Source organism: Salmo salar, chromosome ssa05, assembly GCF_905237065.1.
Source record: "Salmo salar chromosome ssa05, Ssal_v3.1, whole genome shotgun sequence".
NCBI lineage: Eukaryota > Metazoa > Chordata > Actinopteri > Salmoniformes > Salmonidae > Salmo > Salmo salar.
This window is the reverse complement of record NC_059446.1, coordinates 36,110,347-36,126,764: the sequence shown is the minus strand read 5'-3', so window position 1 is coordinate 36,126,764 and position 16,418 is coordinate 36,110,347. Positions and strand designations below refer to the sequence as shown.

General features: G+C 43.4%; 1 protein-coding gene across 6 annotated transcripts in view; it reads right to left on the bottom strand.

The window, feature by feature from the left end:
• The window catches only part of LOC100194849 (fibroblast growth factor 13), a 190,100-nt gene that overhangs the window by 14,629 nt on the left and 159,053 nt on the right, over window positions 1-16,418 (bottom strand). For all 6 annotated transcript variants that reach the window (XM_014199401.2, XM_014199402.2, XM_014199400.2 and 3 more), the window contains 1 exon segment: window positions 15,906-16,009. In XM_014199401.2, the coding sequence (XP_014054876.1) occupies window positions 15,906-16,009 (104 nt within the window).

The following is a 16,418-nucleotide window of genomic DNA, read 5'->3' as shown; positions in this document are numbered from 1 at the left end:
GTGTCTTCTATGCTCACTGACTCAGCGGCTGTCTATATAACCCTCTCTCCACATACATGTATACAGCGCACATGCACAATCTTTCACAGTGTCTTTCACCATAAACCCTGCCTCTGCTTACAGACATACACACATAAACACATGTCCTCAACTCTCCCAGGCATCACAGGCATTTCTCTAGAGGCTGGAGGGAGGGGGTCAGATTTACAGCAGTGGAGGGATACTCCAGTCCAGGTTAGCGATAGCGCCTTAGCGCTTTACGACCCGATAGCTTCAGCAAAGGGGGAGACATTTACAGGCTGACGCCAGCACTGAGTGTGACTTACTGCAAGAGGTTTCCCCAGCCCATCTGTAATATCACTACACACACAGTGACATAGGCATAAATCACTACAGATGTAGGATCTTAATTTGAGACAGTTTGCTACGACAAGACAATAATCTTGCAGCAACAGGAAATGTGAATTATTATGTGGATTATAATGAATTTACATTTTTGTAGGGGTTGATACATTTTTGGGAAGGGAAAATCAAGTCTGAAATGTCAAAGTGGAAATTACAAACATCTGAAGCATTTTTAAACCTCAAATGCACTACAAGTTTTTAAGTTTCTGCATTGCAGGAAATGTCTCCTTAAACAGGGTGATCAAATTAAGATCCTACATCTGTAGAACTAGGACTACAATACCACAGTCCATGAGTCTCAGAAGGTAATGCATATTCAATGCCTTGCTGTATCTGTACCATGAAAGAAAACACAATCAATTACCATTTACTCTGAAATTGTAATGAAATGAATGCATTGGTAGATATTAAAACCCAATACTGTTGCTTGCCGCGAACTGGCAGAACGAGAAATACTACCATAATGGATCTGATCTTTCCTGTAAGAATATTGGGGCCATTCTTCACAAACGAGCACAAATCGATGGTGCCATTCTCGTGTGTGAACCCAGTGCCCATAACCTACTATATCTGAAATGACACCAATGATGCCAATAGAATCAAGGCTGAGCTGGTGTCTTTACAGCAGTGTAAAAGCCTGGGAGACTCACAAAGCTAATGGCGCCGCCGCCACTCACTATCCACTCTCCCAAACAAATCCGTCTAAAATCCGTCTTCCCTTTTCAAATGCCCCAGTCTTTTAGTGGCAGTGGAATTAAAATCACCTTTCTCTCTATCTCCAGATATAAAGTACATTTACAATGTCCATTGGTTTAGAATAGATTTGGAGGATCTAAGCTGGTGGAAAAGACCATTGCAAATACACACACACACACACACACACACACACACACACACACACACACACACACACACACACACACACACACACACACACACACACACACACACACACACTGGCTGGTTAATGACTCAGCTCAGTGGAGAGGATCCCTGTGATAGGGAAGGCTATTTTGCAGAGGTAGTGTGCTTATGGGTGGAAAAATAGGGGTGGGAGCCAACTGTATATCTCATGGCTGCTTTCCACCATGCAAATATTAACAAGCTCAAACATACAAACACAGGCCATACCCACAGGGACAGAAGAAGAGAATTAACAGTATAACACCTCCATTCTTTCATTTTTGTCAGTATAACCTAATTATTTTCAGAAACTCTCCGTATATTAGGTAAGAGCTGAACAATTCTAACATCGGCTAATTCTGAAACCAAAACTCCAATGATTCCATTCCTTTCATACGTCTTAGCGTTTCCCCATCTGCTACATGTAGGGATCTTCTTGCCAACTTCCCTTTTGAAGGAGGAAGGACCTCCCTGGCCCTTCAGACAAGACTGGAGCCCCAGTAACACACAGGAAAACGAATGACCAAACTTCAAAAGGCACCTCTGGAAAAACACCACAGAAACTATTTATACTAGTTAGCTCGTCCTTTTAAAGAGGACAGTGATCTCCAAATGAACACTCCAATGATCACCATGTATCACAGTGACACACTATTAAAGAAACAGGGAAATCTACAGTAATACACTCGGAGTGTACAAAACTGCTCTTTCCATGACAGACTGACCAGACGAATCCAGGTGAAAGCTATGATCCCTTATTGATGTGACTTGTTAAATCCACTTCCATCCGTGTAGATGAAGGGGAGGAGACAGGTTAAAGGATTGTTAAGCCTTGAGACAACTGAGACATGGATTATGTATGTGTGCCATTCAGAGGGTGAATGGGCAAGATAAAAGGTGTAAGGGCCTTTGAATGGGGTTACGGTAGTAGGTGCCAGGCTCACCGGTTTGATTGTGTCAAGAACTGCAACGCTGTCGGTCAACTCGACACAACTGTGGGAAGCATTGCAGTCAACATGGGACCGCATCCTTGTGGAATGCTTTCGATATTTTGCAGAGTCCATGCTCCGATAAATTGAGGCTGTTCTGGGGCCTCCTGAGTGGCGCAGTGGTCTAAGGCACTGCATCGCAGTGCTAGCTGTGCCACTAGAGATCCTGGTTTGAGTCCAAGCTCTGTCGCAGCGACCGGGAGACCCATAGGGCGGCGCACAATTGGCCCAGCGTCGACCGGTTTAGGGGAGGGTTTGCCCAGCCGGCCGTAATGTCCTTGTCCCATCACCTTGACTCCTGTGGCAGACCGGGTGCATGCACGCTGACATGGTCGCCAACGCTGTTGGTCATTGGTGCTGCTGGCTTCCGGGTTAAGCGGGCATTGTGGGCATCAAGAAGCAGTGTGGCTTGGTTGGGTCGTGTTTCAGAGGACGCATGGCTCTCGATCTTCGCCTCTCCCGAGTCCGTACGGGGGTTGCAGCGATGGGTCAAGACTGTAACTACCAATTGGATACCATGAAATTGGGGGGGAAAAGGTGTAAAAAAACAATGTTGAGGCTGTTCTGAGGGCAAAAGGAGGTGCAACTCAATATTAGGAAGGTGTTCCTAAAATTTTGTACAATCAGTGTAGCTAATTGTCAATAGCCTACCTGATTATAAAACATACCATACAGAATGTCTACAGACCCTGCAAAATCATTCACCATATCTAAGTGACAATGGTGTGCATGGAGATATTTTCCCTTCAACGACATGAAAAGCCGGTTTTATGATATCTGTATTTTTCAGCAAAGGGGAGAAGAGAGTTGTGATAAACTGTGAGAAGCTGAATAGTACATATGAGGCAGGATGAAATAGAACCAGAAAGGGGCAGAGAGGAGAGTAGAGAGGACGGAGGAAAATACATGTTTAATTGATTCCCTCTCTTCCCACACTGTGCCTCTGCTGGATGAATACATTTCACTGGTGCATTCTGGCTCACCCACACATGTACTAAACACTCTTCCTCTCACTCCTTCCTTTCACTCATTCTCTCTCTCACGTGGACAGAACATGGATAGGCAGATGACAAAAGCAAACACACACGACCCCAGTAGATGATTATGTAAAAGGTGATATACCAAAATATCATAATGAGTACGCGATGTGAACATGCAATGATATGTACATGTATTAGACATATCGAGAGCTTGGGTCTATAAGGTTCTATCGGCAAAAAGATGCTTCTGAGGTAATTGGCTTTAAAGTTCCGAACCCTCATTGGTTTGAATAGTCTCATACAATTTTGATATTGTATTATTTTGAACTTAACATTAATTGAGGTATTTTGAGTTTTATTTTTAAGTGATAATACCCGAGGTGTTGACAATATATCCTCCAAACACCGGCTTCGAGGGCATTATAACTTTTATACAACGGGTTACAAACATATTCAAATAATAGCCATATTTTTATAAAGACATTTATTTTGATGAATTTCTTCATACTGTTTCATCCTTCCGCAAGATATAGTCCCGACACAAATCTAGGGTTGCTACCCAAGCCGGCTGGTCGTTCGTTCTATCGGTTCGGTTGCCAGAGACGCGACCCAGTCGTTCAGTCTTTTTGTTCTGTATCTATGGGCGCGATCCAGTTGTTCGTTCTAAATGTTCCATTGCCATACTGGCTGGCAACGTTCTTATCCCTTGCTTGCTACTGTAGCTAGCCAACTACGGCTAATTTACAGTCACATCAAAAACTGCAGCCAGAATAACAGCAAAGTAGTTGCATTTGCATTTGTTTAAGTTGTTTCTAGTGACATTTATTTGGATACATCCATAACAATGAGCTAATGAGGCGTGATTTTGCCTGTCATAGAAAATGTGCACACTCGTCACGACACTGTTGTTCAGAGGAGCTAGCCAACAACACAGTTAACACAATCACTTCAAACTGAAGCTGGAAAGACTGCAAACTAGCTGCACTTCATTTTGTTTGTTTGTAGACCCACCTTTTGCAGCAATTACAGCTGCAAGTGTCTTGGGGTATGTCTCATTAAGCTTGGCACATCTAGCCACTAGGATTTTTGCCCATTCTTCAAGGCAAAACTGCTCCAGCTCCTTCAAATTGGATGGGTTCCGCTGGTGTACAGCAATCTTTAAGTCATACCAGAGATTCTCAATTGGATTGATGTCTGGGTTTTGACTAAGCCATTCCAAGACATTTAAATATTTCCCCTTAAACCACTCGAGTGTTGCTTTAGCACTACGCTTAGAGTCATTGTCCTGCTGGAAGGTGAACCTCTGCCCCAGTCTCAAATCTCTGGAAGACTGAAACAGGTTTCCCTCAAGAATTTCCCTGTATTTAGCATCATCCATCATTCCTTCAACTCTGACCAGTTTCCCAGTCCCTGTCGATGAAAAACATCGCCACAGCATGATGCTGCCACCACCATGCTTCACTGTGGGGATGGTAGCTCGGGGTGATGTGAGGTGTTGGGTTTGCACCAAACATAACAAATAACAAATGTTGGTTTGGTCCAAAATAATCCATCGTTATATCCGAATAGCGGCGTTTTGTTCGTGCGTTCCAGACACTATCCGAAATAGTAGAGAAGTGTCGCGCGCATGGCGCAATTCGTGACAATAAAATTCTAAGTATTCCATTACCGTACTTCGAAGCATGTCAACCGCTGTTTAAAATCAATTTTTACGACATTTTTCTCGTAGAAAAGCGATAATATTCCGACAGGGAATCTCCTTTTCGGCAAACAGAGGAAAAAATCCCAAAGGCGGGGGCGGTCGGGGTCACACGCATAAGCCAGTGTCCCTTGATCGGCCACTTGAGAAAGGCGATAATGTGTTTCAGCCTGGGGCTGGAATGACGACATTCTGTTTTTTCCCGGGCTCTGAGCGCCTATGGACGATGTGGGAAGTGTCACGTTAGAGCAGAGATCCTTAGTAAATGATAGAGATGGAAAACAAGTTCAAGAAATGGTCAGACAGGCCACTTCCTGTAAAGGAATCTCTCAGGTTTTGACCTGCCATTTGAGTTCTGTTATACTCACAGACACCATTCAAACAGTTTTAGAAAATTTAGGGTGTTTTCTATCCATATGTAATAAGTATATGCATATTCTAGTTACTGGGTAGGAGTGGTAACCAGATTAAATCGGGTATGTTTTTTATCCAGCCGTGTCAATACTGCCCCCTATCCTAAACAGGTTAATGCCCTCCTTGCCTGGTCTGTAAGTTTTGGTGGGCGGCCCTCTCTTGGCAGGTTTGTTGTGGTGCCATATTCTTTCCATTTTTTAATAATGGATTTAATGGTGCTTCGTGGGATGTTCAAAGATTCAGATATTTTTTTATAACCAAACCCTGATCTGTACTTCTCCACAACTTTGTCCCTGACCTGTTTGGAGAACTCCTTGGTCTTCATGGTGCAGCTTGCTTGGTGGTGTCGCTTGCTTAACCTCTTGGGGCTAGGTGGGACGCTAGCGTGCCACCCGTGGTGCACTCCATCAACAGCAGGTGCATTTCAAGAGCGGCAAATTTGAATCCAAATAAATGTCAAAATTCAAATTTTTCAAAAATACAACTATGTTACACCATTTGAAAGATAAACATCTCCTTAATCTAACCACGTTTTACGATTTCAAAAAGGTTTTACGGCGAAAGCATAAATTTAGAGTATGTTAGGACAGTACATTTACAAGAGTTGTGTGTAATGTTTTGTCAAGTCAAAGACAGGGTCACCAAAACCATAAAACCAGCTAAAATGATACACTAACCTTTTACAATCTCCATCAGATGACACTCCTAGGACATTATGTTAGACAATGCATGCATTTTTAGTTCTATCAAGTTGATATTTATATCCAAAAACAGCGTTTTACTATGGCATTGATGTTGAGGAAATCGTTTCCCTCCAATAACCGGCAGTCAAGTCAGCGTCACAAATTAAATAATTAAAATTAGAAAACATTGGTAAAATATTATATTGTCATTTAAAGAATTATAGATTTACATCTTTTGAACGCAATCAACTTGCCAGATTTAAAAATAACCTTACTGGGAAATCACACTTTGCAATAATCTGAGCACTGTGCCCAGAAAAATACGCGTTGCGATACAGACTAGACGTCATGTTGGGGAGATCTAAAATCGAAAATACTATGTAAATAATCCATTACCTTTGATTCTCTTCATCAGATGTCACTTCCAGGTATCACAGGTCCATAACGAATGTAGTTTTGTTCAAAAAAGCTCATCATTTATGTCCAAAAATCTCCGTCTCGTTAGCACATGATGTAAGCCAGCCGGACTTCTCGTCATGAACGAGGGGAAAAATATATTTCCGTTCGTTCAAACATGTCAAACGTTGTATAGCATAAATCATTAGGGCCTTTTTTAACCAGAACATGAATAATATTCAAGGTGGACGAATGCATACTCTTTTATAACGTATTGGAACGAGGGTACCCAACATGAAGTAGCGCGCCAGGTGTCTAATGGGACATCACCGTTCCATGGCTCTTGTTCGGTCAGATCTCCCTCCAGAAGACTCAAAACACTTTGTAAAGGCTGGTGACATCTAGTGGAAGCAATAGGAAGTGCCAAAATATTCCTAAACCCCTGTGTTTTTCAATGGGATAGGTTTAAAGTCAATACAACACATCAGGTATCCACTTCCTGTCAGAAAATGTCTCAGGGTTTTGCCTGCCAAATGAGTTCTGTTATACTCACAGACACCATTCAAACAGTTTTGGAAACTTTAGAGTGTTTTCTATCCATATATAATAAGTATATGCATATTCTAGTTACTGGGTAGGATTAGTAACCAGATTAAATCGGGTACATTTTTTTTATCCAGACGTGCAAATGCTGCCCCCTAGACCCAACAGGTTAATGGTGTTGCAGACTCTGGGACCTTTCAGAACAGGTGTATATATACTGAGATCATGTGACACTTAGATTGCCCACAGGTGGACTTTATTTAATTAATTATGTGACTTCTGAAGGTAATTGGTTGCACCAGATCTTATTTAGGGGCTTCATAGCAAAGGGATGAATACATATGCGCGCACCACTTTCCAGGTTTTTTTTTTTGTTTAATTTTTTTAAACAAGCAATTTTTTCCATTTCACTTGACCAATTTGGACTATTTTGAGTATGTCCATTACATGAAATCCAAATAAAAATCAATTTAAACTACAGGTTTTAATGCAACAAAATAGGAAAAAAGCCAAGGGGGATGAATACTTTTGCAAGGCACTGTAAATTGCTTGGATGGGCTGATGAGACATTGGATTGCTCAGTCAGATGGAACAGAGTAAATAGGCATTGTAACATCATAGAGTTAGTTGGTAGCAACTTGTGGAATAGACACCGGCTGGAATGCAGTTTAAACCAATCAGCATTCAGGATTAGACCCACCCTTTTGTGTAAAGGTAGAGAACATTGAACAGAAAACGGTTATGTCAACAACTAAATTGTGACAAAAAGGCAGATAGAACCTTGTACTCCCAAGCTTTCGATATTCAGTACCAGTGAAAAGTTTGGACACACCTACTCATTCAAGGGTTTTTCTTTATTTTTACTATTTTCTACATTGTAGAATAATACTGAAGACATCAAAACTGTGAAATAACACATATGGAATCATGTAGTAAACAAAAAAGTGTTAAAATCAAAATATATTTTAGATTCTTTAAAGTAGCTACCCTTTGCATTGATGACAGCTTTGCACACTCTTGGCATTCTCTCAACCAGATTCACCTGGAATACTTTTCCAACAGTCTTGAAGGAGTTCCCACATATGCTGAACACTTGTTGACTGCTTTTCCTTCACTCTGCGGTACAACTCATCCCAAACCATCTCAATTGGTTTGAGGTCAGGTGATCTGATGCAGCACTCCATCACTCTCCTTTTTGGTCAAATAGCCCTTACACATCCTGGAGGTGTGTTGGGTCATTGTTCTGTTGAAAAAGAAATGATAGTCCCACTAAGCGTTGTCGTGGAAATATTGAATCAAATATTTCTCAGATACCGGAGATTGTGAATTAAAATAGGCTTTATTACAAAAAGTAACAAAGCCGAGCAATTCCATGGAACAACTGCCTTCTCTTGTTACAGACCTCAGGCTTTATAGGTTTCCACTTTCAGAAAACACACATGGTCACTCCCGTCTATGTAGATGATTAACACCCCTTGGCCTCTCGCCACCATTATCTTTCTGTCTCAAATCTTGCTTGTTTACAGATTCTATTGGTGGCGTAACCATAGCAATGATACAAAAAATAAGACACACATATAATGCAGGTGTCTGTCTAATGATACTCATAGGATTACATAATGGCTTTCCCTAAGCCTGTAATGGCACAGACATACATATATAATACAATCACATGCCTTAAAGCTAGTCACAGGACCAGGCAATGACTTCCCTCAGGCCTACAACAGCACTGGCATACATACATAATGCAATTGCATGTCTCAATGCTAGTCACAGGACCAGGTAATGACTTCCCTCAGGCCTATAATAGCACAGGCATACATTTTCTGCTTACGTTCTCTTTTTACAACTCCATGTTGACCCAGCTCTGTTCATTCACCTGAGCTCAGCCTTTATTCTGCTTGCACATGTCTATTAATTAACCTTATGTTGATTCTGCTTACTACTTCTGGTAGAAGAGTTTAGATACATAAAAATCACCCATAGTCATGAATTTTCTCCTACAGCGTAAACCAGATGGGATGGCATATCGCTGCTGAATGCTGCGGTAGCCATGCTGGCTAAATGTGCCTTGAATTATAAATAAATCACTGACAGTGTCACCAGCAAAGCACCCCCACATTATCACACCTCCTCCTCCATGCTTCACGGTGGGAACCACACATGCGGAGATCATCCGTTCACCTACTCTGCATCTCAGAAGGACACAGAGTTTGGAAACAAAAATCTCAAATTTGGACTCATCAGACCAAAGGACAGATTTCCACCGGTCTAATTTCCATTGCTCTTCTTATTATTGGTGTCGTTTAGTGTTTTCTTTGCAGCAATTTGACCATAAAGGCCTGATTCACGCAGTCTCCTCTGAACAGTCGATGTTGAGATGTGTCTGTTACTTGAAATCTGTGAAGCATTTATTTGGGCTGCAATTTCTGAGGCTGGTAACTCTAATGAACTTATCCTCTGCAGCAGAGGTAACTCTGGGTCTTCCTTTCCTGTGGCGGTCCTCATGAGAGCCAGTTTTATCATTGCGCTTGATGGTTTTTGCAACTGCACTTGAAGAAACTTTCAAAGTTCTTGAAATTTTCCAGATTGACTAATCTTCATGTCTTAAAGTAATGATGGACTGTTGTTTCTCTTTGCTTATTTGAGCTGCTCTTGTCATAATACGGATTTGGTCTTTTACCAAATAGGGCTATCTTCTGTATAGCCCCTACCTTGTCACAACACAACTGATTGGCTCAAACGTATAAAGAAGGAAAGAAATTCCACAAATGTACTTTTAAGAAAGCACACCTGTTAATTGAAATGCATTCCAGGTGACTACCTCGTGAAGCTGGTTGAGAGAATGCCAAGAGTGCCCAAAGCTGTCATCAAGGCAATGGGTGGCTACTTTGAAGAATCTCAAATATAAAATATATTTTGATTTGTTTAACACTTTTTGGTTACTACATGATTCCATATGAGTTATTTCATAGTTTTGATGTCTTTCACTATTATTCTACAATGTAGAAAAAAGTTACAAATAATGAGTAGGTGAATGAGTTGGTGTGTCCAAACTTTTGACTGGTACTTTATGTAATAAAAAATTGCATAGAAGGTATTCAAACACACTTTAACAAACCCACTCTTTCACACTTTCACAACAGCTAGAGCTCTGCTACCTGACCAGAGCCCAAAGGGCCCCGACACTATACATTGGGTAAGGGCCGGGTTAGGGCTGGGTTTTCATCAATAACTAGGGTACGGGCAGGGCATCACTAACATGCTGAAGCTGACCCATATGCATGTGCTGTGCTGAGCAGTACAGTCATATCTGACTAAGATCATAACATGGTGTCAGGAGCGCTTCAACCTGGTCAAATTTAAGACAGGAGAGATTATTTCACAGAACATAAAAATGTTCCCTGTCGGAGTTTAGAGTAACGAAAAGTAGCTAACAGGTAACTGCTCTCTCATCTCTCTTCATTGAGCAGAGCAGCCCAAGCGGCACCGTTGCTATGGATACTCACAGACTCAGAGCTGCCATGAGCAGAGTGCATGCAGAGCGAGCTGCACGCAGGGAAAGAGTGACAGACTGAGAGGAGCAGCTAATGGATTTACTAACGGAGGAAGTTATTTCGGATTTCAGGTTTCGAGGCCGGGCCTTACATTTGGCAGAAGGAATCAGGCCTGGGTAGGGTAGGGTCTGAACGTCGTTGGCATGGGTAGGGCTCGGGCTTAAAATTCATGCCTGTGCAGGGCTCTACACAAAGGTACTCAGATGAAGCAACACCACAGTAGCAGCCATCTCCCTGGCTAGCCTACGTCCACCATTGATTGGGAATCTCCCTGAAACGCTGGCCAGCCATTGGCTAAACCCCTCAACCGCCCCCCCCCCCTTTTGTAAAGGGTGGTGCTCCTAGGCAACAGTTTACCATAACAGCACTGAGCACTCAGCCACACGAGGTTATCAGACACCCTGCTGAATACAGATTAAATTCAAATCCACTTGCTAATTCAGCTCAAATGGAAAACCTTGCCTCCTCCCTCCACATCCACAACCACTATCATCGAATTTACAAAGGCTAAAAGCTATGATGCTGCCGGAGGGTTGTGCAGTCTCAGTCCGTAGGTGGCTGTATAAGTGTGTATGCAAAATTCAAGGCTATAATCACCAGTAGTGTGCTAAATAAAGGTTTAGCACACTAGGCAATGTGTTGTTATCATGGCAAGTAATGACTGCTTTTAACATTACTACAGGTTGGGATCAAAGATAAACACACATATGAATACAACCTTAACAAATCATCAGAGAAATTAGAGCAATTGAACATGACCTTGAAGTTTATTTTATTTTTTTACTGTTTTATGTGGTAATGAGTGAGAGGAGCAGAGGAGCGGGGAAGCGGGGAAGCGGGGGAGCAGAGGAGCAGGGGAGCAGAGGAGGAGAGGGAGCATAGGGAGCAGAGGAGGAGAGGGAGCAGAGGGAGCAGAGGAGCAGATGGAGCAGAGGAGGAGAGGGAGCAGAGGAGGAGAGGGAGCAGAGGAGGAGAGGGAGCAGAGGGAGCAGAGGAGGAGAGGGAGCAGAGGAGGAGAGGGAGCAGAGGAGGAGAGGAGGAGAGGGAGCAGATGGAGCAGAGGAGGAGAGGGAGCCGATGGAGCAGAGGAGGAGAGGGAGCCGATGGAGCAGAGGAGGAGAGGGAGCAGAGGAGGAGAGGGAGCAGAGGAGGAGAGGGAGCAGAGGGAGCAAAGGAGGAGAGGGAACAGAGGAGGAGAGGAAGCAGAGGGAGCAGAGGGAGCAGAGGAGGAGAGGGAGCGGAGGAGAGGGAGCAGATGGAGCAGAGGAGGAGAGGGAGGAGAAGGAGCAGAGGAGGAGAGGGAGCATAGGGAGGAGAGGAGGAGAGGGAGCAGAGGAGGAGAGGGAGCAGAGGGGCTCTTTAGCTTTAGCCCCCCCAACAATAGTTTAACCACACAACAACACATTCACAATCAGGGAGCGGTTTGGCTTATTCTATGATTCACCACCACAGGTGAGATAAATATCATACACACACACACACACACACACACACACACACACACACACACACACACACACACACACACACACACACACACACACACACGACACAGACTGTGGAGTACAGGCAAGATCCATCTTTATTAAATTAAATGATATTAAAGCAGCAGCTCAGTGCATATGTTTTCATTACAGTGGAAGGAGGGGAGGTGGGGTGGGGAGTTTTATTTGTATCATTTCTCCGTTTTTCGCCTCAGGCGTACTCAGCTGTATCAATCCCAGTGGATATCTTTCTACTCTGTGATAATGTTAATTGTGATGTGATTAGTAATTACACTCAGGCTTTAAGGTTCCTTCTACTGTACTATGGCCCATGACTACAATCAGATCAGGCTTAGTGAGACAAGAGCCACGACTACAGTCAGATCAGGGTTAGTGGGACAAGAGCCATGACTACAGTCAGATCAGGCTTGGTGAGACAAGAGCCATGACTACAGTCAGATCAGGCTTAATAAGACAAGAGCCACAACTACAGGCAGATCAGGCTCAGTGAGACAAGGGCCATGACTACAGTCAGATCAGGCTCAGTGAGACAAGAGCCATGACTACAGTCAGATCAGGCTTAGTGAGACAAGAGCCATGACTACAGTCAGATCAGGCTTAGTGAGACAAGAGCCATGACTACAGTCAGATCAGGCTTGGTGAGACAAGAGCCATGACTACAGTCAGATCAGGCTTAGTAAGACAAGAGCCATGACTACATTCAGATCAGGCTTAGTGAGACAAGAGCCATGACTACAGTCAGATCAGGCTTAGTGAGACAAGAGCCATGACTACAGTCAGATCAGGCTTAGTGAGACAAGAGCCATGACTACAGTCAGATCAGGCCTAGTGAGACAAGAGCCACGACTATAGTCAGATCAGGCTTAGCGAGACAAGAGCCATGACTACAGTCAGATCAGGCTTAGTAAGACAAGAGCCATGACTACATTCAGATCAGGCTTAGTGAGACAAGAGCCATGACTACAGTCAGATCAGGCTTAGTGAGACAAGAGCCATGACTACAGTCAGATCAGGCTTAGTGAGACAAGAGCCATGACTACAGTCAGATCAGGCCTAGTGAGACAAGAGCCACGACTATAGTCAGATCAGGCTTAGCGAGACAAGAGCCATGACTACAGTCAGATCAGGCTTGGTGAGACAAGAGCCATGACTACAGTCAGATCAGGCTTGGTGAGACAAGAGCCACGACTACAGTCAGATCAGGCTTAGTGAGACAAGAGCCACGACTACAGTCAGATCAGGCTTAGTGAGACAAGAGGCACAACTACAGTCAGATCAGGCTTAGTGAGACAAGAGGCACAACTACAGTCAGATCAGGCTTAGTGAGACAAGGGCCATGACTACAGTCAGATCAGGCTTGGTGAGACAAGAGCCACAACTACAGTCAGATCTGGCTTAATAAGACAAGAGCCATGACTACAGTCAGATCATGCTTAGTAAGACAAGAGCCACGACTACAGTCAGATCAGGCTTAGTAAGACAAGAGCCACGACTACAGTCAGATCAGGCTTAGTAAGACAAGAGCCATGACTACAGTCAGATCAGGCTTAGTGAGACAAGAGCCAATGACTACAGTCAGATCAGGCTTAGTGAGACAAGAGCCACGACTACAGTCAGGGCCAGTATTTTGTGGACAATGCAGCTTTTAAAGGCAATGTTTCCACATTCACGAAGACCATATTCACGGTAAATACTGCATAAGTACGCTGAATCGGACATTAACTTTAAAAGGTGAATTCTTGTCAAAGCGCAAATCGGATTGAATCCCAGCCAAGGGCTGTTTATGGCCAAGAAGCCCTCGACCTTTGAGAACAGATTCTGAAGTTGTAGTTGATCAAATTGTGAAATCCACAATTTGGAGAGTTGTCATGTTTTCATGTTTGTACACTGAGTGTACAAAACATTAAGGACACCTTCCTAATATTGAGTTGCACCCCCCATTCGCCCTCAGAACAGCCTCAATTTGTCGGGGCATGCTCTCTACAAGGTGTCGAAAGTGTTCCACAGAGATGCTGGCCCATGTTGACTCCAATGCTTCCCACAGTTGTTTCCAGTTGACTGGATGTCCTTTGGGTGGTGGAAAATTCTTGATGCACACGGGAAACTGTTGAGTGTGAAAAAAAACAGCAGCGTTGTAGTTCTTGACACACTCAAACCGGTGTGCCTGGCACCTACTACCATACACCGTTCAAAGGCACTTCAATATTTTGTCTTACCCATTCACCCTCTGAATGGCACACATAAACAATCCATGTCTCAAGGATTCAAAAACCCTTCTTTAACCTGTCTCCTCTTCATCTACACTGATTGAAGTGGATTTCACAAGTAACATCAATAAGGGATCATAGTATTCACCTGGATTCACCTGGTCAGTCTACACTGAGTGCACAAAACATTAAGAACACCTGCTCTTTCCATGACATAGACTCTCTCTCTCTCTCTACAGGATGGAGGGAGTGTGCCATGGCTCCATACAGCCCACATACTGCATCTGTTTCTTCCAGATGTTAATGTCACCATAGTAACCCGGCATTTCAGCTCCATACAGCCGGTCGGGAGGGTCAGCCGCAGGGAGGGGGGTACTGTGAGAGCAAAATTGCAAGATTATGTTATAATACTTTTATTGCATCAAATGGTTGTGTTATGCAACAGAATAGAGTATTCTTAACTATTGTGTGTGTGTTCTACTGAGGATGGGCCTCTGGGAGATAACAGTGACAGGAGATTTACGATGTCTTTAGGGTGATAAAGAGCATTCCAGAGCACGAGTTAATGTTTCTGTTCTATACCGTACCAGGGAGAGACGGTTCCAGTTTGGAGTCGGAGGGCCAGACACTGGTCTCTACACAATGAAAACTGTTGACACAGCAGATACTGTCCGCTATGTATTATAGGTATCTTTCATACAGATCTTAACCTTGGGACCCACTCTATATACCTGTTGTTCGTCATGTAGGTTGAAAGGGGCGTATCTTGGCTATAAAAGACCTTTGTACTTTTGTCTCGGGGCTCTCAACGAATCGTTTGATCGTGAATCGTCGACCAGCCATCATTATCGTAGAGCACTCAATGGATTCACTTTATACGTGTGTGTTGTATTGACCTGCTCCTTATTAATAAGTGATTAAAGATTTAGTTTAAGTATAACTCTGACTTGTGTGATAAGTTTGTCTCTCCTCATTTGATAGTAAAGAAATTAACCACCACAGTACTATGGTAACATAAGCACGGGGCACAACCACCCCAATGCACACACATAAACAAACAAACAAACAAAAACACACACACACACACACACACACACACACACACACACACACACACACACACACACACACACACACACACACACACACACACACACACACACACACCTCTTATGCCCTCATCACTACCAGTGCACACACATCATCTCTATGCCTATAAACCTACACACACACATTCTCACATTAGCAGGCATACACACACTCATCACCTCCGCCACAACAAATCATGCTGCCAGCTGGGCTTGCACACCCACTCTAGCCACCTGGTGAGAGAGGCATGGCTGGGGCACAGATGGTAAACAACTGGGGACACCTGCTTGGAAACATGTCATGATGGTGGGAGTATTCTGTATGCACTGCGATGATGTAGCATTGACTATGCACTGCAAATGGGTTTGTGCCAGAAAGTAACAGGGAGAAATGAAGGAAGCTCTTAATGATTGTGAGGTTAGGAAAGGGGTTGAAACATTTGCTGCAAGCTGACCAATATGGAGCACCTGTGTTCTACCAGGGAAAGCAGGAGAGGTTAGCACTGCTGTGCTCTTTGTGTGTTTGAGAGACTTACTGATGTGTACAGGAAGCCCTCGCTGTTCATGGCCAGGTAGAGCTTGGTCTGAACTCCCTGGATGGCCACCACTCGAAGCCCCACTGGAATGAGGTTGAATATGGCTGGGGAAAGAGAATCAAGCTTTATTTATATAACACATTTCTGACATGGAATGCAATGCTAAAACTAATAAAAACTTAAATATTTACTTCACAACAAACATAAAATGATTTTAAAAAAGAATAACAATTAAAAACTGAAAGAATACAAAAGCACCCTAAGGAAAAGCAAAGCTAAAAAGGCGTGTATCATTAAGATATCTGTCACGGATCCCTCCAGAACTTTCATTACGCACACCTGGCCCCTATTCCCACTGATTGTATCTGTATATATGTGCCCTTTGGTTTCCATTGGTCGGTCGATTATTGTTCCAATGTCAGTTTGTGCATGTGAGTACCTGTGCTGTGTGTTTTGGGCTTTTGTGCCCTTGTGGATTGTGCAGATGATTACGGTCTCGTCCCGTGTGTTAAT